The sequence below is a fragment of the Aquarana catesbeiana genome, linkage group LG04 (assembly GCF_042186555.1).
Source record: "Aquarana catesbeiana isolate 2022-GZ linkage group LG04, ASM4218655v1, whole genome shotgun sequence".
In the NCBI taxonomy this organism is placed as follows: Eukaryota; Metazoa; Chordata; class Amphibia; order Anura; family Ranidae; genus Aquarana; species Aquarana catesbeiana.
In genome coordinates, this window is record NC_133327.1 from 668,980,099 (window position 1) to 669,004,963 (window position 24,865).

At 43.7% G+C, this 24,865-nt stretch overlaps 1 protein-coding gene across 5 annotated transcripts in view; it reads left to right on the top strand.

Moving 5' to 3' along the window:
* EML6 (EMAP like 6) overlaps positions 1-24,865 on the top strand; it is a 262,319-nt gene that overhangs the window by 181,909 nt on the left and 55,545 nt on the right. For 3 of the 5 annotated variants that reach the window (XM_073628577.1, XM_073628578.1, XM_073628579.1), the window contains exons 21-27: positions 1,102-1,243; positions 3,445-3,597; positions 4,869-5,000; positions 8,310-8,398; positions 10,599-10,775; positions 11,943-12,144; positions 16,234-16,360. In XM_073628577.1, coding sequence (XP_073484678.1) covers positions 1,102-1,243; positions 3,445-3,597; positions 4,869-5,000; positions 8,310-8,398; positions 10,599-10,775; positions 11,943-12,144; positions 16,234-16,360 — 1,022 coding nt within the window. Of the gene's footprint in view, positions 1-1,101; positions 1,244-3,444; positions 3,598-4,868; positions 5,001-8,309; positions 8,399-10,598; positions 10,776-11,942; positions 12,145-16,233; positions 16,361-21,004; positions 21,113-24,865 lie in introns of all 5 variants that reach the window. The other 2 variants (XM_073628575.1, XM_073628576.1) reach the window with 1 other exon arrangement.

The window sequence follows — 24,865 nt, forward strand, 5'->3', positions numbered from 1 at the left end:
CTTGGCTTCCTGCCAATCATTAGGGTTAAGATGCACATGTTTACTAGAAAATAATAAGGTAACTATTAATAAATAGAACCTTCTAATGAATGGAAATTATCTTAGACAGCCACTTACTAAAAAATACTTAGAGTGAAACCCGCAAGTTATGCTCAATTCCAGCAATGGGATTAAATGGTGGTCTGGAACAAACTGTCTCACCCGGAGTTGTGAAAGGGGTAATACCCACCCCCCCGAAAAGTTGGAGAAAGGGCCAGGGGAACTATTAGATAAGCACCTGAATGACCACAACATACAGGGATATACAATGTAATACTGACATATAATCACACACATGGGTTGGACTTGATGGACTTGTGTCTTTTTTCAACCTCACCTACTATGTAACTATGTAACATATTATTACTAGACACAATGACATGTTTCATCTAAAGTCCCATTTCTATTTCCTATATTTTTTCAAATCAGGTAGGGATGGAAGCCTGCCATTGTTATATCATGATTGTGATTGGTCACGATTTCAAAATTGTATTTCTATTGTTTTACTTTTATATTTTTGCACATTATGAAATGAATATCATTAGCGCTGAAAATATTATATTAATATGTTATCAACGCTTAGGTCTAGGGTATAATTGCTCTGAGTCTTTTTTTTTTTTCCGGTGTTATAGAGCACAGAACCTATGGGGGGTTAAGTTGTGGATTGAAGGTTTATTCAAAGAGGGACGAGCTGAGAGCAGGGAAGGAGCTTGAGGGCAGCAAGGAGGAACGTCAGGAGGGGGACTGAGGGTGAAATAAATTAAGAAGGCAAAGTGAGTGTAGGGATTCGGGAAGGAGGGTGGGATTCAAGAAGAGAGAGGTGGAAATGGGAGAGGTGACCCGAAGGGTGCCGGCAGGCTGTTTGTTATTAAATAGGAAGAAAATTGAATAAGAAAAGAAAAGAAAAAAATTGAGGTGAAATAAGGCCCCCCTACCTACCGCCTTGAAGAGATGGACGCCCATTATTTCTTTTGATTTATCTTAGAATTGAAACTGGATGGGTTGTTATATATTTTAAATGTCATCACGATGAGCAGTAAATGTAGATCCTTTTTTTGACAGGGACATATGGAAGGAGAGGTCTGGGGTCTGGCAACCCACCCACAGCTGCCAATAAGTGCCACAGTGAGTGATGATAAAACTCTCCGAATCTGGGAACTCTCCTCCCAACACCGCATGCTGGCTGTGCGGAAGCTGAAAAAGGGTGAGAGTCATATTCTATAAAATTGTGAGCATACTGTCCTTTTCAATGCCTGCCTTGAATAGCTATTGAAGTGTATGTCTGCGTAAAATGAAAAAAATAAACATGTTCTATACATCTCTGCGATATTTGAACAAACAAATTCCTGATGACCTGCCCCGAAATTCAGTAAACTTCGAACTTTCTGTAATGAACTGACAATGCTGTCCCTCTCCTCATCTCCTCAACGCAAGTGGGAGGTGTTCTGTAGTCCAACAGGCATTTTTCTGTACTTGCAGCATCTTAAAGAAACAAAACATTGGAAAGATGTGTTTACATGTTCTGAGCAAGCAGTAAAAGCACTTTAAAGCAGTCCCTTACACTCCTGTAGAGACATAACACCAGCATGGCACTCCTAGAAAAACAAAAAATCGTCTGTAGGTGAGATGTATGTAAAGGGCTAGTGACAGGATAGGTCCAGGAGCCCAATTACACAAAGGACCAGGTGTCCAGTAAAAAAAGTCATGGTTTATTCCAAAAGCATAACGAGCGGTTGACCAGGCAAAGGCTTCAGGCAGTAGGAATGTACCGGGGGACCCAGATGTGGATGAGGTCTGAAACAGAGAACACCGGCTAGTAATACTGTGCAGCACCTTGTAATGCATTTAAAGCAAAGCTCCACCCAAAAGGGAAGGGGGAAGCAGGTACCTGTTTTTTACAGGTACCCACTCCCAATTCCAGGTGAATTTGCCACGGTGAAGTCATCCGGAAGTTCGTCCCCCCTCCTCCTTTCCCTGCCGCTGGGCCATTCACAAAGCGCAGAGTGCTTTGCGCATGCGCAGTAGGGAGCCAGCTGCGAAGCCGCAAGGCTTCACTGATGGTTTCCCTTATATGAAATGGCGGCGGCAGCACCCGACAGACGACTAAAAAAATTGGTTGAGGTGAAGACAACGCTGGATTCCAGGAGAGGTCAGTGTCCTAATAGCAAAAGTCAGCAGCTTCAGTATTATACTGCTGACTTTTAATTTTTTCTGAAGGAGCCTGGAGCTCCTCTTTAACTTGTTTGGAATAAACCATGTGTTTTTTACTGGACACTTGGTCCTTTGTGTAATTGGGTTCCTAAAACTATCCTGTCACTAGCTCTTTGCGTACATCATACCTACAGATGACATGTATGTGTTTTTCTAGGAGTGCCTTGCTGGTGTTATGTCTCTACGTTTCCTTTTTCACTCCCCCAGTGGTCACTTTAAGGCTGTCCATTTGTTTGCTATGATGGACATTATATTTTTTTACAGCTGCAGACATTTACTCAGATGGTGATGTAGCAGTCTAGCTCCCTACATGTTTGCATATACACCTAAGGACCTTTTTACACGGGCTTCTCTGTTTGACAGCCTCCACTTGGGACCGATCCGCTGATCCCCGCTGAGCAGACGGATTTGTCTCCGCTCACTGTGCAGAGACTGACCTCTCAGAGCCCCGCTGTCCTCTGAGGGGAGATCGGATAAAAATGGACCGCCTGTCCATTTTCATCCGATCCGCCAGACGGATGGAAAATAGGGTCACCATCCGCCTGGATTTGGTGGACCGGATCGGATAGCAGCGGGTGTCAGCGGACATGTCACTGCTGACATCCGCTGCCCCATAGGGGTGAATGGAGGGTCCGATCAGGTCCTCATGAAAAACTGACAGGCAGACCTGATCGGACCGCCCGTGTGAAAGAACTGTTAATCTTCTGTGTAGCCAAGGGCATTGTGGCGAAATTTATCACAACAGAGGTAATGCTAATTCGGTTTTCTCACTTATACCTTTCTGTTGCACCAGAATCTTGGCAACCTGTCAGCCCTCTAATGTAAACACACAGCAGGGTGTTTCTGATGGTTAGAAACTAACTGAAACCCAACTTTAGTCATCATTGTAATCTATAAAGAAGAATTACTCCACAGTACATGCAGCCTAAGGGGTAGGGAAAGCTTGTTTTAAAGCTCTTCTACTGCTTGTTAAGATTATGTAAATAATTTATTATCTATAACCAGACACAGGTGCACTGTAAAGAAAAGCTCCATCCAATGTAAGTTTTAACATTGGTGTAGTGCAGCACTCCAACAAGAATGCCCAGATCCTACTTAGGTGGCGTCGGTTTAGTGGAGATATGGATTTTATAATAGTTTCTTTAGCCTTGTGGTTTAGTTGCTTCAGCTGCTAACATATTTTTTTTGTCTCAGGTGGACGATGCTGTGCCTTTTCTCCAGATGGGAAAGCCTTAGCTGTAGGCTTGAATGACGGCAGCTTTATGGTGGTCAATGCTGACACTCTTGAAGACATGGTGTCCTTTCATCACCGGAAGGAAATGATAGCTGATATAAAGTTTTCGCCAGGTATTATTTTTTTGCGAACCCTAAATGTATTTGGATCAAACCTTTTATAAGAATTATGACTTCAGGCAATTCGATTTTTTTTTAAAGCAGAATTCTAAGCAAAGAGTAGATACACAGTTTAAAAACATATATGTTTGCTCTTTTACCTGCCAAAGAATTTGCAGTCGTGAACATCCAATCTTGTGATGCCTCCAGTTTATTGAGGAAGGAAATAAATAACTTTCTGGACAGGATATCTCTTTGGCCTTCTGCTACTCAGGAAAAGTTTCAATGGAGCCTCTCTAAGGCCTCAATCACAGGGACAAACCGATCCATACGCCCTTTCGCCCGGGATGCACGGGTGTTCCATGTAGGCAGTGATAAGTTGTATGGACCTGCATGAGTTTCCACATGCATCCCAGAGCGTACATTCGTGCGAGTCCAATGTACGGGTCAGAAAGCAGTCTGTCTGTGTCCTAATCCATGCATTGGACCCGAATGGATGTGCACTACGGGATGCGTGTGGATGTCCATTCAGCTGGCCGTCTATCATTGATGTCAACAGGTTGCCTGTACGCCCCTGCCCAAAACACTTGTGCATCCCAGGTGACTGAAGGTGGCTCTTCGAATGCGCATATGGCTTGCTGTGTGAATAAGGCCTAAAGCTAGCCATACACTGTTTGAATTTCAGCTGATTCCCAATGAACTGTCTGAAATTCTCTTTATGGGTACCTCTTCAATGTGAAAAATGTGCCCTGGTATAATTCAAGAGGAGTTCCAGACAAAAAGGTAGATTTCTCAGGGTGCTGTTATTGCACAATTAACATTTCTAGATATTCACTATAGGATCACAAATCTTTACTCTTTGAGTTCAGGTCTACATTAAAATCCAATCAGCCCAGTTTTTGTCACTATAGGTTGATGGCATGCAATATCCATGAATGAAGAAGCCATGGACTCAAAATGTTTAGAAGGTGAGGCAGCCATCTTGGGCACACTTAGTTGAGCAAATTAACCTACCAGTATGTCTTTAGAATGTAGGAGGAAGCCCAAGCAAGTAGAAAGGACATGCAGACTCCATGCTGATAGTGTCCTGGTCAGGATATTAGCTGAAAAATCTAGTGCTGCAAGGCTGATCTGCTAACCACTAAGCCACGGTGCCACCCACATGTTAAAAGAACAGAAGCACAGAACAGCATTTTACTGCAGACCTTGAGTGGAGATATAACTATCACCTGTAATTGCATTTTCTTTTTATCTTCCTTTTTTTTAATGTTTAATATTTTTTGTAGATGCTGGAAAGTATCTGGCTGTGGCATCACATGACAATTTTGTGGATATCTATAATGTACTTACAAGCAAGAGAGTTGGAATCTGCAAAGGTGCCTCCAGCTATATCACGCACATTGACTGGGATTCCAGAGGTAAAATATGGATTTATTTAGAGGCATTGTTCTCAGGTAGGGATGAGCTTCGAGTTTGAGTCGAACTCATGTTCGACTCGAACATTGGCTGTTCGCAAGTTCGCCGAACAGCGAACAATTCGGGGTGTTCGCGGCAAATTCGAATGCCGCGGAACACCCTTTAAAAGTCTATGGGAGAAAACAAAAGTGCTAATTTTAAAGGCTAATATGCAAGTTATTGTCATAAAAAGTGTTTGGGGACCTGGGTCCTGCCCCAGGGGACATGGATCAATGCAAAAAAAAGTTTTAAAAACGGCCGTTTTTTCAGGAGCAGTGATTTTAATAATGCTTAAAGTCAAACAATAAAAGTGTAATATCCCTTTAAATTTCGTACCTGGGGGGTGTCTATAGTATGCCTGTAAAGGGGCGCATGTTTCCTGTGTTTAGAACAGTCTGACAGAAAAATGACATTTTGAAGGAAAAAACTCATTTAAAACTACCCGCGGCTATTGCATTGCCGACAATACACTTAGAAGTTCATTGATAAAAACGGCATGGGAATTCCCCAAAGGGGAACCCCGAACCAAAATTTAAAAAAAAAAATGACGTGGGAGTCCCCCTAAATTCCATACCAGGCCCTTCAGGTCTGGTATGGATTTTAAGGGGAACCCCGCGCCAAAAAAAAAAAAAAAAAAAGGCGTGGGGTCCCCCCAGAAATCCATACCAGACCCTTATCCGAGCACGCAACCTGGCAGGCCGCAGGAAAAGAGGGGGGGGGACGAGAGTGCAGCCCCCCCTCCCTCCTGAACCGTACCAGGCCACATGCCCTCAACATTGGGAGGGTGCTTTGGGGTAGCCCCCCAAAACACCTTGTCCCCATGTTGATGAGGACAAGGGCCTCATCCCCACAACCCTGGCCGGTGGTTGTGGGGGTCTGCGGGCGGGGGGCTTATCGGAATCTGGAAGCCCCCTTTAACAAGGTGACCCCCAGATCCCGGCCCCCCCCCCTGTGTGAAATGGTAAGGGGGTACATAAGTACCCCTACCATTTCACGAAAAAAGTGTCAAAAACGTTAAAAATGACAAGAGACAGTTTTTGACAATTCCTTTATTTAAATGCTTCTTCTTTCTTCTATCTTCCTTCATCTTCTGGTTCTTCTGGTTCTTCCTCCGGCGTTCTCGTCCAGCATCTCCTCCGCGGCGTCTTCTATCTTCTTCTCCTCGGGCCGCTCCGCACCCATGGCATGGGGGGGGAGGCTCCCGCTGTTCTCTTCTTCTTTTCTTCTCCGGGCCGCTCCGCAATCCATGCTGGCATGGAGGGAGGCTCCCGCTGTGTGACGGCGCTCCTCGTCTGACAGTTCTTAAATAACGGGGGGCGGGGCCACCCGGTGACCCCGCCCCCCTCTGACGCACGGGACATGACGGGACTTCCCTGTGGCATTCCCCGTGACGTCACAGGGAAGTCCCGTCAAGTCACCGTGCGTCAGAGTGGGGCGGGGTCACCGAGTGGCCCCGCCCCCCCGTTATTTAAGAACTGTCAGACGAGGAGCGCCGTCACACAGCGGGAGCCTCCCTCCATGCCAGCATGGATTGCGGAGCGGCCCGGAGAAGAAAATGAAGAAGAGGAGAAGAAGAGAAGAAGAGAAGAAGAGAAGAGCGGGAGCCTCCCCCCCATGCCATGGGTGCGGAGCGGCCCGAGGAGAAGAAGATAGAAGACGCCGCGGAGGAGATGCTGGACGAGAACGCCGGAGGAAGAACCAGAAGAGCCAGAAGATGAACGAAGATAGAAGAAAGGAGAAGCATTTAAATAAAGGAATTGTCAAAAACTGTCTCTTGTCATTTTTAACACTTATTTCGTGAAATGGTAGGGGTACTTATGTACCCCCTTACCATTTCACACAGGGGGGGGCCGGGATCTGGGGGTCACCTTGTTAAAGGGGGCTTCCAGATTCCGATAAGCCCCCCGCCCGCAGACCCCCACAACCACCGGCCAGGGTTGTGGGGATGAGGCCCTTGTCCTCATCAACATGGGGACAAGGTGTTTTGGGGGGCTACCCCAAAGCACCCTCCCAATGTTGAGGGCATGTGGCCTGGCACGGTTCAGGAGGGAGGGGGGGCTGCACTCTCGTCCCCCCCTCTTTTCCTGCGGCCTGCCAGGTTGCGTGCTCGGATAAGGGTCTGGTATGGATTTTTGGGGGGACCCCACGCAGTTTTTTTTTTTTTGGCGCGGGGTTCCCCTTAAAATCCATATCAGACCTGAAGGGTCTGGTATGGAATTTAGGGGGAACCCCACGTCATTTTTATTTTTTAATTTTGGCCGGGGTTCCCCTTAATATCCATATCAGACCTGAAGGGCCTGGTATGGAATTTAGGGGGACTCCCACGTCATTTTTTTTTTTTTAATTTTGGTTCGGGGTTCCCCTTTGGGGAATTCCCATGCCGTTTTTATCAATGAACTTCTATGTGTATTGTCGGCAATGCAATAGCCGCGGGTAGTTTTAAATTAGTTTTTTCCTTCAAAATGTCATTTTGCTGTCAGACTGTTCTAAACACAGGAAACATGCGCCCCTTTACAGGCATACTATAGACACCCCCCAGGTACGAAATTTAAAGGGATATTACACTTTTATTGTTTGACTTTAAGCATTATTAAAATCACTGCTCCTGAAAAAACGGCCGTTTTTAAAACTTTTTTTTGCATTGATCCATGTCCCCTGGGGCAGGACCCAGGTCCCCAAACACTTTTTATGACAATAACTTGCATATAAGCCTTTAAAATTAGCACTTTTGTTTATTCATGTTCGTGTCCCATAGACTTTAACGGTGTTCGCGTGTTCGAACAAACTTTTTTCCTGTTCGCATGTTCTGGTGCGAACCGAACAGGGGGGTGTTCGGCTCATCCCTATTCTCAGGTTATACACATGGAGGTGTCTGCAATTCAGATTAGGCGGTGTTGAGTAAAATTTAATTCAATAGGATACAGTGTTGCATGACTGAGTAATTGTCATTCAAAGTATGACCGTGCTGAAAAATGGCCTGGACAGGAGATCCAGAATTTGTCCAGCAAAAACTAAGCCCAACCACCAAAATAATTCAGCCCACAATTAGTTTGCACATTTTCTATCTAGTTACTGTAAGGAGAATTTGTTGGAAGAGTGTTTTTTCATTTATAGTGATGTTCTTAGGAGCTGACAGACAACATATTATTATCTCCAGGACATGTGCAAAATGAATACATTTTTTTTCCAAATGGAAATGACTCTTGAAGCACTTTTTACTTTTGTATGCATGGACGGCTAATAATGTATCTTTTCTTTCCAAAAAAATAAAGGTAAATTGCTGCAAGTTAATACTGGTGCCAAAGAACAATTATTTTTTGAAGCTCCAAGAGGAAAAAGATATGTCCTTAAATCAGCAGAGGTATTTATTCTCCTTCGCTGTCTCAATAGAATTGTTGCTAAAGCTGATCATACCCAGGCATATAGGCAATAAATGGAAAAGATCTGAGAACTCTCCTATTTGATACATTGGCTGGGAGCACAACCCTGCTATTTTTTTTCTACAATTCTGCACACAGAGAACACACATTTTCCAGTGTTTGAGTATAGCCTACAAGCAGCTTCTTGGGGCTGCCCTTTAGGCTCCGTTCGCACTGCTGCAACTGCAAAGTCATAGAACTTTGCTTGCGACCTTGCCCAGCGACTTCCTTCAGACTTGATCCAACTTGGATGTGATTTAGGAGCCTATACAAGGGCTGAAATCGCACCCAAGTAGTGCAGGAACCTTTTCAAAAGTCGATTTGTGTAGTATCCGTTAAGACGGTTCTCATAGGGAAACAATGAATTTGACATGTCATGCGACTTGGGGTCTCACAAGTCAGTTCCCATGTCGCAGCAGTATGAACCAAGCCTAAGCCTAGTGGCAGAAATGTTAGTAAATCTGATCTGCACATGCAGAGCCAACGTTATTATCTTTATTTTTCATAATTAAAGCCGGCCATATACTGAGCAAATTTTGCCCGATTCCTGAGGAACCAAATCAAATTTGAGCAGCGGGTGGCTATGTGTGCTGCGTTTTGGATGTATTGACCTGCATTTGGCAAACCAAGTCAATACAATTTCTAAAACACAATGCAGTGCAATGACTTTAAATCACATCAACACATGCCATATTAACACATGAATTATACTGCAAATGATCCCTTAAGGCTAAAAGTCCTAATCTTATATCCCCTGGCATGGGGTTGAACAGGGTGTGCAGCATACACCTTGTTTAGAGATCCCGCTCTCCCCTGGTAACAGTTGTACCCCATGCCCCCCCATGTGTGGGTGGCAGGGTGGGGGGATGGAGATAGCTCTCCGCCACCTTGCACAAGACCTTTCCTCCTTTTCATTCTTTTCTCCGCCTCTCTTTTTCTTTTCCCTTTCATTTTTTTCTTCCCCTTCCTCTCATTCGTTCACTCCTGAGGGACTGGGTGGGTTAAATTATTAAAAATAATTGGTGGGGGGTATAACAAATCACCCCCCACCCCCCCCCCCCTCCACCACCATGGTGTTCTTCTAGCTGATATCCATGGGTATCTTCTCTGGAACATAATCGGTCTGATACTTGCCTTGGCTGAGACTTTTGGGGAGAGTTTCCCTTCTTCTTCTGTTGTTCTGACATGGTCCTCTTCTTGAACCTGTGTGTCTTAGACTGGTCCCAGGTGGTCCAGCTGGTTAAGATAGTGTTTGACTGCCCTTAATGTATCCCTTTATATGATTGTACCTGTTGTTATTCTTTCTCTTTTGTATTTTGACAAAACTTCCAAAAAAGATATCATGGAAAAAGAAAAAAAAAGTTCTAATCTCTCAAATCTCTCTAATATTTATTTGATAAATTAGTCCCACGCAAAAAAAAATAAACTCATCTGGGATCATTACGACACTCATTTGGCTAGAAAAAAGTGTTGGAATCCCCTATATGTAATACACCATATTATGGCCAATGTTATAGTCTGTTTAAGTGTGACTAGTTCAGATGCCAGATAAATTCTATTTTTTAAGTGCAAAGCTATAAGTATAAGATATCCCTTGTCTTAAAAGATGAAGTTTGCAAACTGTAATGCCCTGTACACACGGTCGGATTTTCCGACTGAAAATGTGTGATAGGACCTTGTTGTCGGAAATTCCGACCGTGTGTAGGCTCCATCACACATTTTCCATCAGAATTTCCGACACACAAAGTTTGAGAGCAGGCTATAAAATTTTCCGACAACAAAATCCGTTGTTGGAAATTCCGATCGTGTGTACACAAATCCGACGCACAAAGTGCCACACATGCTCAGAATAAATAAAGAGATGAAAGCTATTGGCTACTGCCCCGTTTATAGTCCTGACGTACGTGTTTTATGTCACCGCGTTCAGAACGATCGGATTTTCCGACAACTTTGTGTGACCGTGTGTATGCAAGACAAGTTTGAGCCAACATCCGTCGGAAAAAATCCATGGATTTTGTTGTCGCAATGTCCGAACAAAGTCCGACCGTGTGTACACAGCATAACTTATTTCTTTTTGCCTTGATTCTGTGATTCATATGCTGCTTTTATCTCCTCTATTTAACCATATACTGCCTTGTACAGATTGAACGAATAGAGTGGCACACATGGACTTGTGTCCTCGGTCCTACGTGTGAAGGAATCTGGCCGGCACACAGTGATGTGACAGATGTGAACTCTGCATCTCTTACCAAAGACAGGAAATCTTTAGCAACTGGGGATGATTTTGGATTTGTGAAATTGTTTTCCTACCCAGTAAAGGTAGATATGCCTTCATTATTCCAATGACTTCTCTATATGTCTGTGGTTTTTTTTGTTTTTTTTGTGTGTTTTTTTTAAATAAAACAGTGCAGTGAACAGCGATGGTGTATAAAGCCAGTAAACCATATCAGCTTTCAGCAATTTAGAGCTGTCAGATCAGTGGAAGAAGATTTCTAACAGGTCACTATGGGGCTGGGTTATAATGAAGAGAGGACATTGCTACCTGCTTGTGGAGAGGTGCAGTGGCAGTAAACACTCAAAGTCCAGTTGCAGAAAACAGAACTGTATTGAAATTGAAGTTCAACAATGCACAACAAGCCCAGTGGGAAGGCAACCCATCCCAACGCACTCACACAATATACATCGATGAGTAGAGGCAGCAGGTGTGCTGTCAGTGTCTCTCGAGTGGCGGAATGCAGCCTGGCCTGTCTGTACCTAAGCGGGGAGGCTTACAGGAAGGATGGCATGTCCCTGCACTTTCCTTTCTTGCCTGGAACCTCTCCCTGATGCTAAGCACTGTCCCTGTCAGACGGGTGACCTATCCCTACTATACACACAAGTGAAATGTGCACCAAACCCAGAAGCCAAGGTCTTAAATAGACTCTGCCTGACCCAAGATGGCGACAAAGCTCACATGGGATGCTAGCATCTAGTTGGATGTTGCCTCTCTGTGACTGAGGCAATCATAGAGGAGTGATGCTCCTCTCGACTTCCTCCTCCACCTGCATTGCCACTACGGATGAGTTCCACCTGCAGTGAAGAAAATAGACTGCACCTGCCTACACTTTTTCTGTTATATAACACTAGGTTGCATGAATGTTGGCAAACTGAGTTCTCTCTGCTTAACACAGAAGAAAGAGTTTCATGATTGGAAGAATGTTGGTCATTTGACATTGATTTCCTTCCCCATTCAAAATAGCAGTCCTGAGTCCAGAAGCCAGAAGAGCACCAAGCACATTTCTAAAGCAATTATAAATGTGCACCATTTTTTTTTAAATCTTAAGCAACAGTATGGTCATGGTATTGTACATCTTGGTAGATTTATCATTGCCCAACAGAATGGCAAGTTAGCAGCAGGATGTCTGTAGGCCTGACCAATGACAAGTCACAACAAAAAAAAACCTCCCCTTTTATGACTTCATTACATTTGTGTTTCTGACTTTTCAGGGTCGTGATGCAAGGTTCAAAAAGTATGTTGGCCATAGCGCACATGTAACCAATGTCAGATGGTTATATGATGATTCCACCCTGCTGACTGTGGGGGGAGCAGATACAGCACTGATGATCTGGACGCGAGAGGCTTTTGGAAATCTAGAGAGCAAACCTGCGGATAGTGAAGAGTCAGACACTGATGCTGAAGAGGATGGAGGTAGGAATGAGCAATACTGATAATCAAACCAGCAAATTTCCATTTTCACAGGGTTCATTGAAACTCCCAGGGGATATGCCAGCCCGTATATTATAGTTAGTAGCACAAAAATAACATTCTATGCTACTTTACAGAGTATATACTGTAAAACAGTGGTCATCAACCCTGTCCTCAGGGCCGACGAACAGGCCAGGTTTAATGTATAACCTTGGGGAGATGCAGACTAGAATACTGCAATCACTGAGCAGCAAATGATATCACCTGTGATGTATTTCAGTTATCTTGCAAACCTGGCCTGTTAATGGGCCCTGAGGACAGGGTTGATGACCACTTCTGTAGAACAATGTTTCTCAACTCCAGTCCTCAAGTACCCCCAACAGGTCATGTTTTCAGGCTTTCCATTATTTTGCACAGGTGATTTGATTAGTTTCACTGCCTTAGTAATTAACACAGCTGTTTCAACTGAGGGAAATTCTGAAAACATAAAAACCAAATATAAACCTCAATATGAGATTTTTAGGGCAATGTAGTAACAACGGATTTTTTGTATTAAAAAGGGGTGTTTTATTTTTCCAAAAAAAGTGTTAGAACATACATAGAAAATATTTGACATGGTTTCACAATATAAAAGAATCTTCAGATAACATGAGAAAAGCAGGGAGCAATAGCTCCTATACAGTGATACATCCTGCTACTCGATACAATCACCACCTAAATTAATGCGATGGCGTCAAGTAGCGAAATTCCAACGCGTTTCAACTTATTATCAAAACAAAGTCTTCCTCAGGGAAGGGATGCCTCACGTTCTAGAATTTCAAAAAATAACAATATTACAAATCATATATATATATATATATATATATATCGCATATGTCCTGTTGCATTTAAACCAAAAAATCACAAATTACATTTTACATGTAGCTGCAAGAAAACCACATTCCCAGTACTGACAGGGGCTCTCGTCACCAATTCCCTATGCTGATTGCTATCCTCTACAGAACAGCCAGGTATAATTTGAAAGAACCAATGTTAGGCAGCCTTAAAGGGAGGAAGGCTAAAAGGTAAAAAAAAATGTAGATAAAATTAGAAGGAGAGTAAGTATAATGATGAATATTCGGGGAAATATCTTCCCCAAGAGAGCATGGTGATTGGATTTTGAATTTAGGTTACCTTTAAGTCGTTTGTAGAGTATAGATGGTTAAGTTCCCAAGAGCTTTGATCCTGGAGTACCTCTCGGTTAACAGCCAAGTCAGGAATGCTGCCATGAGCCGTCCCTGGCGTCCTAATAAAGGGATTGTGGGGGTGGTCAGGGTGTTGGGCGTCTCATCACTGTCAGTGATGTTCTATGCCCATTGGTAACGCTCTATAGGAGGCGCGGTTTCGGCCGTCCATAATCCCGCCCATATTGGATTAGATTGAGATTCCTGTCTGGGAGGCTTGAGGGGAGGTCCCGTGGCTCGTTGTTAGGGATGCCATATCATCCCCCCGAGTATAGCACCGCCCCTCTCCTTCCCACATCCAATAGGACGTGGGCGCGGTCAGCCGAGGAGAGGGGAGGGAGAAGCGTCGCATTGCCCAGGCAACGCCGCTCACTTTAGAGGTCCGCCCGTGACGTAGGCAGCACTGGGGTCACATGACTTCGGCGTCCTCTAAGTGGAGGCGTCGTGTTGCCTGGACAACATACTAGGATGTCCGTTCAGGGCACGCATTACGTACGGGGCCACGCACGGCTCTACTGTTGATGACAGGCAAGGGGAGGCGCTGTATGGTCTACACCGTACCATATATAACCAGCGATCCCCCAACAGTGGGTGTAATACAAAGTAGTCTCCAGAGTGGGGAAAGTAAATGAACCACAGGAGGCACAAATACCTTCCCTTGTATTTTGGACACAAAAAGGATAGAAGAATCCCCTGTGTTAAAAAGGAGCTGATTCTAAGGGACCTTGTAGAGCCAGAAAAGGTAGTAAATCGCCTAATGCTGATAAGGAAATTGTTGATACAGGCAGCTATTGCTGCCTGTATCTTATCAAAAACACTTTGCTATGGTATATTTGTCACTCCACCCCAATCAGAGAGGTCAGAGGGACAAAAACCCGATTTAGGACTAATAACCACCGACACAGTAAAGGAACCCGAAACCGGGTTCCTTTACTGTGGCCGAAACCGTGCCTCCTATAGAGCGTTACCAATGGGCATAGAACATCACTGACAGTGATGAGACGCCCAACACCCTGACCACCCCCACAATCCCTTTATTAGGATGCCAGGGACGGCTCATGGCAGCAATCCTGACTTGGCTGTTAACCGAGAGGTACTCCAGGATCAAAGCTCTTGGGAACTTAACCATCTATACTCTACAAACGACTTAAAGGTAACCTAAATTCAAAATCCAATCACCATGCTCTCTTGGCGAAGGTATTTCCCCGGATATTCATCATTATACTTACTCTCCTTCTAATTTTATCTACATATTTTTTTTACCTTTTAGCCTTCCTCCTTTTAAGGCTGCCTAACATTGGTTCTTTCAAATTATACTTGGCCGTTCTGTAGAGGATAGCAATCAGCATAGGGAATTGGTGACGAGAGCCCCTGTCAGTACTGGGAATGTGGTTTTCTTGCAGCTACATGTAAAATGTAAGTTGTGATTTTTTTGGTTTAAATGCAACAGGACATATGCGATATATATATATATATATATGATTTGTAATATTGTTATTTTTTGAAATTCTAGAACGTGAGGCATCCCTTCCCTGAGGAAGACTTTGTTTTGATAATAAGTTGAAACGCGTTGGAATTTCGCTACTTGACGCCATCGCATTAATTTAGGTGGTGATTGTATCGAGTAGCAGGATGTATCACTGTATAGGAGCTATTGCTCCCTGCTTTTCTCATGTTATCTGAAGATTCTTTTAAATTGTGAAACCATGTCAAATATTTTCTATGTATGTTCTAACACTTTTTTTGGAAAAATAAAATACCGTTTTTAATACAAAAAATCTGTTGTTACTACATTGCCCTAAAAATCCCATATTGAGGTTTATATTGGTTTTTTTTTTATGGCAATGACACACCCAACCCTCTGAGCCATATATATTTGTATATAATTCTGAAAACATGACCTGTTGGAGCTCAGCGGAATCCCTAAAGACCAAGCAGTTCTAGTATATAGAAACAATTAATCCTGCCCCATCTTAAAGTGGTAGTAAACCACTGGGCATTTTTTTTTTGTTGTACCCTGAAAGGTAAAGCCATAATGTGCTAGTATGCATGTGCAAAATTTCATAAAAAAGAAAAAAAAAAAAAGTAGTAGTAATAATTATTCTTGCATTCAAAAGTCTGCTCAGCCAGAAGTCATCAGAGGGCTTCTCCTGGGCCAGTGTGTAAGCAGCAGAATTGCGACAATGCCATGACAGCAGTGGGCCAGATTGTCAGAAATTCCATTGTAGAGGGTGGGGGGGGGGGCTTTCCCCTTCCTGCTTTACTGGTTTAGGCAGCGGCTTGGACATGGCAATTGGACTGTCTCCGGACAGGCAGCGATGATCAGGAAGAGGGCGATGATGGAGGAGATTGTCAGAGCCGTGTCCTGAGAATGAGGAAGTAGCGGAGAGGGGAGGAGCCAGTACTGTCACTTTCCTGATCCACTCATGCACCCTCCTTCATCCTGCCTGTACTGCACTGCGTGTGGCTGGCACATGACAGAAATGTTGGTGAGGAATTCCTTGGTTTCACTGTACCAAATCCAAATCTTTCTTTCATATATATACTTGTCAGTCAATGGGGAGTAGCTACATCTTCATATTTTGGTGGAGGGGGCCTGGGAGTGCTAACAGTCCACAAGTTAGGGGGCACAATACTTGCCTTACCACAGGCCCTGATAACCCACACCCCACCGCTGAGTTTAGGGGTATAAAGAGTTAAAGTGGTTCAGATCCTCAAACAGGTGTAGAATCGCATTTGTAACCTGTGTATTTAACAATCTTCATTGCATGCTAATGGTATGAAGATATTATCCTTAATAAATATATCATTCCTTAAAGATTTTTAATTTTTTTTTTACTTTTTTGCCTTACTTGACTTCTTTACTTAGGTTATGACAGTGATGTGGCGAGAGAGAAAGCTATTGATTATACCACTAAAATTTATGCTGTTAGTATCCGAGAAATGGAAGGAACAAAGCCCCACCATCAGATAAAAGAAGCTTCAGTGGAGGAAAGGTACATTCCAGTGCTGATACAAGGTGTGGGTGATCTCTGCATCACATGCAAATAATACTCTTAAAAGATAATTCTGTTTAATATTACATTTTATTGTTGGGTAGAATTTGGTGATTGAGATTATGGTGAGAGCTACATAAGCTAAATAAGGTCATATGACATCTTTACAATCATTGCGATTTTGCTGTTTTCTAATTCATGTAAATACCAGAAGTCAAACCAGCCCTATGAGTTTATCTTCAACTAAATACAAAATACACACGGTGGAGATCTACTGCCATCTTTAGCACGGCAGCAATTAAGAGTGTTAGCCTTCCAGCTGTTTGATCTCATCACAGAAATCCTACACCAGGATTAGACCTGATTGTGTCTTTTAAAGCTTAACTGTGGGCAAATCTTTTGTTTTTCCCCCATGCAGTTCAGGTACAGCCCACTGCATGAGGAAAAAAAAAATTGCCCGCAGTTAACGGCTATTTTTTGTCTTGGGGTTTAGAGAGCTGAGATATACTCACTTAATCCTCTGATCCTCCCAGCGAAAGATCGGTCTCCTCAGCTCCTGCTCTGCCCCGCAGTCCAGGTGTCTTGTGTGGTGGAATGTTCCTGACGTCATCACGCCAAGTCCACTGCTGAGCATGGGGAGGGGGGGGGTTGTTTTTTCGAAGAATTGGGTGAGTATAGGCTCTATGTTTACCCCTAGACAAAACGAGCAGTCAACCTATGCAGTGCAGGCACAGCCCCACTAATTTGGGAAAAAAAAAAATTGACCGGAGTTCAGCTTTAAGACACTTAGTTATACCCAACACTGTAACTTTTAATACTTGGTGGAATTATCTTTTAAGGAGGATGAGGTTTTGAAATGGATTATATTTGAATGAAATCAGTTACCTAGCCCTTCTCAGACACTAAACACAAGTGAATTGTCACCATGTATACAAAAAAAAAATACATTGTTATGCATTTTTAGAGAAAGGTGTCTGAATTTATTCTGTTTTAAATCATAAAGGTTAATGTGATATCATGTTTGTAGCTAAAAAATGGTTACATACAAAAACGTATTATCGCAGGAATCTTTGCCTTCCACAATGCGGTTAACAGACTGGCACATTTTATTAACATAACCATAAACATCATCAATAACCGTACATCTAAAAATGACACTCCAGATTAAGCTGAGCTGAGTTTTATTGCTTATGTCAGATTAGATGTAGTTGAGATCTTGATAATGTCTCCCAGCTGAATGGAGGGAGTACAGTACATGATCATTCAGAAACCACCCATTGACCATTTCATGCTAGCTTTTTTTCATGTAGGAAGCAGTTTATTCAGAACTATGCCGGCCATAGATGGATCAGTTTTTTGGCCAGTACAATAAAAATTCAAGTAATAAATTTACAAATGAATGAATAAGTGAAATCTCTTCAATGAATGAACTCTTCAAGAGTCTTTGAGTGTTTATATTGTTCATAAAAAGCAGACCAGAAAATCACCCTAATATATGTATTCTTTTTAAAGATGTTTGACATCAACAAGGTGGAGAGTCTTTTTGGTTTTAATTATCATCTCTGAAGCCTCTCACATCATCTTGAAGTCAGTATCAGCCTGATGCTGGGTTCAGTTAGGATAAAGTTGCCTGCATAGAAGTGGACCAGGTCATCAAACATGGTCTTTAATCTCCAAACAAGAGATACATGGCGCTAATAGGGAAAGCAGCCCAAGTCCATAAAAGGCCAATGTGAAGAAATAGTCCTGTAATGTTATCCACAGGCTCACTTAGGGCAGCCACACTAGAGTAGAAAGCAGCCTCTGTAATGAAACAAACTAAGTGTAGCATTAAAATCATCCACTTTAGCGCCTTAGTCTAACCACTGCTACCATATTCCACACAATCTGGATGCTTGAAATAAGTCAGATGGCCATCCCAGGTCACCCACAGCCAAGATTAAAGTCCATAAGGTTGAAGGGGGGCACCCACTAAGTATAGCATTAAAATCATCCAATTTATTCAAATACAATTGGCAGGTCACTGGTTAACAGATAAAAAGCATATGCTCACAAGAACACCACTGTCTGCCCCACTGATGTCCCATCCTGCTTGTGCAGCCACCAGGCTTTAAGGAAAGAGCAGGAAGCTTTGAAACATGTAACCACGCCCACAGAACATCCCACATGAAGTCACTTCCACACCTGCTCCCTGTGCACTCCAGGATGGTTACTGGCACTTCCTGTTTATTTTTCCAGCAGTCCTGAGCCTTCCACACAGAGTCTAATGGCTGGCTGCACAAGCAGGAGGCGACATCAGTGGGGCTAACGGTGGTGTTCTTGTGGAGATATGCCTTTTGTCTGTTAAACCAGTGACTTTCCAATTGTATTTTAATAAAGTGGATGATTTTAATGCTGCACTTAGTGGGTGCCCCCTTTCTCCCTTTATGTTCTTTAATCTTGGCTGCTGGTGGCCTGGGTTTACCATCTGATGTATTTCAAGCATCCAGATTGTGTGGAGTATGATAGAAGTGGCAATGGCGACCCTAGGGGGGGCCAGAGGGGGCCCTGACCCCCCCCCCAACATTATGCTGTGCCCCACCATGTGCCCCCCCCCCCCCCCCCCCAAAAAAAAAATTTTTTTTTTTTTTTTTTTTTTTTTACAAAAATCAATGTCTAAGAGGGAGAGAGTCCCCAGTCAGCTCCTGCGGGTGATTCCTCCCCCCTCCCCTGCTCGCTGACACTGCATAATGCCAGCGTTCACACAACCACGGCCGCCTGATCTGCTCGAGCCAGCGAGTTGCAGGAAGGACTCCACCAGGACTTTCAGTTACTGAAAAAACAGACTGATTTCTCCCGTCCTTAGGACAGGAGGACCAGCCTGTAAATTCCAAGAGATGCCAGACCAGAGCTGTCAATAGCAGGGGCAGGACAGCAAGAGGAGGCTGGGGAACCCCACAGTGGCAGAACACCAGGGCCCGGAGGCAAGACAACCTTTGCAACCCTGATAGTTCTCCCACTGCTTTGGATCCTTATATTTTCTTGATATGCTGGTGACATATATCTCTTGTTTTCTGCCACCCTGGGGGACCCCAATACAGTAGGAAGGGAGCTCACTGCAGAACATGTGAGAGGGCCGTTGTGGGATCGTAGTAAAGGGGTAAAGGGCACCAGGATAGATAAAATAAATATAGATAGATATATCTATCTATCTATATATATATATATATTTGCATTTTATATTGCCCCCCTATTTTTGTCCCTGTCCCCCCATGTGCCCCCCCTAAATATGAAAGCTGGAGACGCCACTGAGAAGTGGTTAGACTAAGGCTGACCATAGATGATTCATTTTTTTCCGATCAGCCCTCAAAGGCGAGGTGGATGGAGAAATCTGTGCTGCATGTCTATTGTATTCTGACAGTGGGGACTCCTCCACTGATCAGCGCTGCAGATGCCGATCGAATGAAAGTTTTCCAACAGTCCCGTTCAACAGAAAGGTCAAGTGGGTACGACCATAGATAGGTTGTAATTTGGCTAGTTGCTGCAGAAACCACCTCAGATTTCATTTAAAAACCAAAGCATTCCTTTTACAACCGTATATCACATTCCAACCTCTCGTTATTTCAGTAGGCAAAGTAGGTATAAAACAACGTTGTTGATTGGACCACGTATAGGCACTGTAGGTGACAGAGAATAAAAGACCACATAAGCTTTACAGTACCCCTAAACACAAAATGATTTCCCACCATTCCATAATTATGGCATTCAGGGCCGTCTTTAACGCGGGGCAAACGGGGCAGCTGCCCTGAGCCCAGTCTTTGTTGACTGGTCCAAAGCAGCTGCCCCTTAACCCTGCGCTGCCCGCAAATTGGGGTAGATAAAAAAAAAAAAAAAAAAAAAGCTTTCATGGATCATCTTTGTTTCTGCTCATGTAATCCAACGCTGGAGATATAACTCTGTGGCTCCCTCCTGCTGCCCTATTCCTTCTCCATAGATTTCAACTAAATGCTTGCCAAGCTGAGCATGGAAATCTGCGGCTGATTGTTTTATACTCTGCTTAGTGGAGGTTGAAGCATGGCGGCATATCTACCATTGTTTTACATGTACGGGCAATAAACCCAAGTGCCAATGAATGAAAGTTTTCATTACATTTTATATTGCTAATTTTTCTGCAACTGATCACAGATCAGCAGTTGAAAAAGATGGTGACCAAAGACATCAGTGGCAGTAATGCATGTTAAGGTTACGGAAACGACACCTAAAATATATAATCTAAAATTAAAAATAGCAGATAATCTTTTTAAATCTTTGAGGAATACCCAGCGGAACACAAATATTGTCAGTAGTGAAAGTTTACAGTGCTTTGTAGTTGGAGCACTTGCAAATCTTATCTTCCGTTGAATCGGCTAAAAGATCATTCCATCTATGGCTAGCATTGGACTGTTAATGCCTTCCCATAGTGCCTTCATCCTTCTTAAGAAATCCCCCTATTAGCAAAAAAGTTATTTTGATCAGTGCAAGTGTCACTCTTGTTATGTCAGTCAAAGATCAATCACAGAAGAAAAGTTGTGTACTCCTTTCTTCTGTCTCCCTCTATATCTTGTCTTCTTTTCTCTTTTTCTGTCTTCCTCCCCTTTCTTTTTCTGTCCTTTCTATGGGCATTAGGTTCAGATACCAATGTAACCTGCCAAAATCAGGTGATAATTTTGGTGTTTGCGAGTATTTTGACCCCTGCTCATCTCTAATCTCTATGATCATGCAATTTCTGAGAAGGTAAGTATTTTGCATGGATTCACATCTGTGAATCATGTGCTTCCTTGCACGTGGCATCCAAAAAGATGCAAAAGCTTTGAACTCTAGAATGCAATATGACTGCGAGATGTTGCATTTCACCAGTACATGCATATTCACCCCCCCCCCCCAAGCTAACCACCAACTCTTCCTCTATCCATGTTGTTATCTTGTGGCTTTCCTATGCACCAAGCAGGGAATCGTGCATTAAGTCACTGTACTTCCCCAGAGATCTGATCTATTATGTTTGTACAAGGCCAAGTCTTTGGATAGCCAATATTTAATTAATGGTGAACACAAAAATGACTTTCGTGTTGTGTTTGTATGATATTGAACATATTCCAGCAAAGGGTACTATGGCTCAGATTGTGCTAAAGGAACTTTTTACTAAAAAAATCTAACATAAGCAAGTGTAGCTGCACAGATATATGCAGAATTTGTTAAAGGTTTTAACAAGGCCATTCTCTGTGACATAATTTCAACTGTATGTTGATTTGGTTCGTGGGGAAAGGGCAACAGGGTAGGCGAGCCTGCACATTATAAGATAGACATCACTTTGACGTGCACAAGATATAGCTCTGTAGAGGAGGTGTGAATCAAATGTCACTTCTGATTGGATTGGCTCTTCGGGGGTATGAATTGGTCTTAAGGGCTTGTCTATTCCTGGTAAAGTGTATGTGCACCGCTCCAGAGCTGCGCCTCATGTAAGCTCCGTGGGAGTCTAGGGTGCTGTCTCAAAAAAGCTTGTCTCCACTTGAATAGGAGCTGCATACCAAATATTTCTGCTACTAAAGCCAGAGAGCTCCTCTTTTTTTATCAGGCAAAAAGAGCTGCTCTTTGAAGTTGACTTAAAGAGGAACTGCAGTCTGCTCACATAATTTGTAATAAAAACATCTTTGCCATTCTGAAGCTTCCCTCCAACCACTTTGCATATTATTTTATATATACTGTGATTTTGTACTTGCCAAATATGCTGCAGAAATCTCCCTCCACTGAGTCTGGCTGCAGCCATTTTAACTGTGGGCAGCCAAAGCTGCTGCCTGTTCACTTCCTGGATTTACACAGACACACAGAGGCACACCTCCAGCTCTGCAGCTCTCATTGGCCCTCTTAAGACTCATCCCCCTTCCCTTCCTGGCAAACTCTCAGGAGAGTGAGAGAGAGAGCTGTGCATGAGGTCATAAGCGTAGGCTTTTTTCCAGACAAGAAACAGGAGGTGGGCGGTAAAAGGTATTTACTGGCAGAAAAAAAATGTTTTGCTATCCAAAAGTTAAAACAAGGGCAGAAGATTTAAAAGATGAAAAGATGAAAAAATGACTGACGTTTCGCTTTAACATCAGCTGAGGGTCCTTTCTCTAAACACAATCCTAATAGCGCAAGTTTTGAGGCATAGATGAAAAGGAGCTGCACACCAAAAATCTCCTCTTTCTACATATCCTTTATTGAAACGTCATTATTATAGCTGCTTCCATAATGTCCTTGCCCAAGGATCACCTTTCCTTGATGACTTTCACTGAAATGGCTTGATTATCCTTGTGAAATGGTGAAACGTGTCAAGGAAAGGTGATCCTTGGGCAGGGACATCATGGAAGCAGCTATACTACTGATAATTCAAAAAAGGATAATTAGAAAGAGATTTTTGATGTGCAGCTCCTATTTATCTATGCCAGGGGTGTCAAACTCAGTTTTATCGTGGGCCACATCAGCAATTTGGTTGCCCTAAAAGGTCCAGTTGTATCTGTAAAAAAACTAGATGTTCAGAGCACCTCACCCTTCCCCTTACATCAGATGTCAGGAGCCCCCCACACCATTAGACATCAAGTGCTTCCCACCCTTCCTTACATCAAAGTGCACCCCCCCCCTTACATTGTGCTGCTGCTGGGAAGAAGCTGGGGCCGAAGCTGGGAAACAAAAAGTACAGGGTGTAAAGGAGGACCAGAGGAGGGCTGGAGTCAGATGCCAGAGTCTGCTGAATGCTGAGACCAGGGGAGGAGGAGACGAGGGGGTGCTGTGGCTGCATAGAGAAGCACAAAATCTGTAAGAGAAGTATGTTTCCTCCTCTCTGCTGCAACTGCTGAGACAAAGTGGGGGGCGAAGACGAGGGGGGTGCCACAGATGCAGGAGAGGCATGAGGACCACATGAAATGGCCTGGTGGGCCGGATTTGGCCTGCGGGTCTTATGTTTGACACATGTGATCTGTACATTAAAACCTGCACTGTTAGGATTGTGTTTAGGGAAAGGACCCTCAGCAGATGTTAAGTCAACTTTAAAAAGGAGCACTTTTTGCCTGATATATAAAGAGGAGCTCTCTGGCTTTACTACTTTCTGAGTCACTGGTTTGAAACAAGCATCCAGATTATAAAATGAGAGTAAAACTAAATCTCCTGCATATGTATTCCAGATCAGTGTCTTAGATAGCCACTGGACAACAAGACAACTAGCATTGTTAAAAGTAGAGGTCACCAAAGCCAGCCTCCATATTCTTTCAGTATGGTTTTCCTTTAGGCTAGGTTCACACTGCTGCGAATTCTATTGCGAATTTGAGCCGTTGCGATCGCTCAAATTCGCAAGTCATTTAAATTACATAGATTAACATTAGTGCCGTTCACATCGACGCGTTGCGAATATAACCTGCGTGAAAAAAAGGTCCTGTGCGAGTTTACTGCGTTGCGTTGCGAATTTAGTCTCCATAGACATCAATGTAAATCGTTCTTGAATCGCATTGATTGGTTCACATATGTGCGAATTCCACCACACTACTCTCCACAAAAACCAGGAAGTACACAGGAAGTTAAGACCCTTTTTTTTTTTACATTATGATTCCATTGGCTAGACTATCAATCGCAGCTATATCCAACTCCTGAAATTCGCGGTAAAATCGCGGTAAAATCGCGGTAAAATCGCGGTAAATTCGCACTGCAGCAGTGTGAACCCAGCCTTAAAGACCACTACAAATTGCTGTGTGCAGTTTATGTAAAGAAGACCTATACTGAAACAATTCCCCTGATTATCTTGCCACCTGGATGTAGTATTAATCAAAAAAGGTGCCTTTCCTACAGAAAACATTGCATTTGGCAACAGTGCTGGCCACGTTACCAGCACTACCATATTTATCGGCGTATAACACGCGCCAGCATATAACACGCACCCCAAGTTTAGGAGGGAAGTTTAAGGAAAAAAAACTTACATTTTAAATGTCCATCTGCAGCCTTGCCCAGTGTCCATCTGCAGCCTTGCCCAGTGTCCATCTGCAGCCTTGCCCAGTGTCCATCTGCAGCCTTGCCCAGTGTCCATCTGCAGCCTTCCCCAGTGTCCATCTGCAGCCTTCCCCAGTGTCCATCTGCAGCCTTGCCCAGTGTCCATCTGCAGCCTTGCCCAGTGTCCATCTGCAGCCTTGCCCAGTGTCCATCTGCAGCCTTGCCCAGTGTCCATCTGCAGCCTTGCCCAGTGTCCATCTGCAGCCTTGCCCAGTGTCCATCTGCAGCCTTGCCCAAAATTGCAGCAATAAATTAAAATTTTTAGCGCCCTCGAGACAGAGCCGGATGTCCTGTGTATTTGGCTCCTCTCAGCTCGTCTCCGATCACCGGTCCAATGGCAGGACGTAAAGGCTAGGAGGCGGGACTGCGCGTGACTGCGAGCAGAGCCGAGCCTAGCCGAGTACACAGTACACTCGGCTCGGTCTATTTCGGCGGCACTTAGTCCCTCCTTCCCCTCAGACCGCAGGGAGGCTGGAC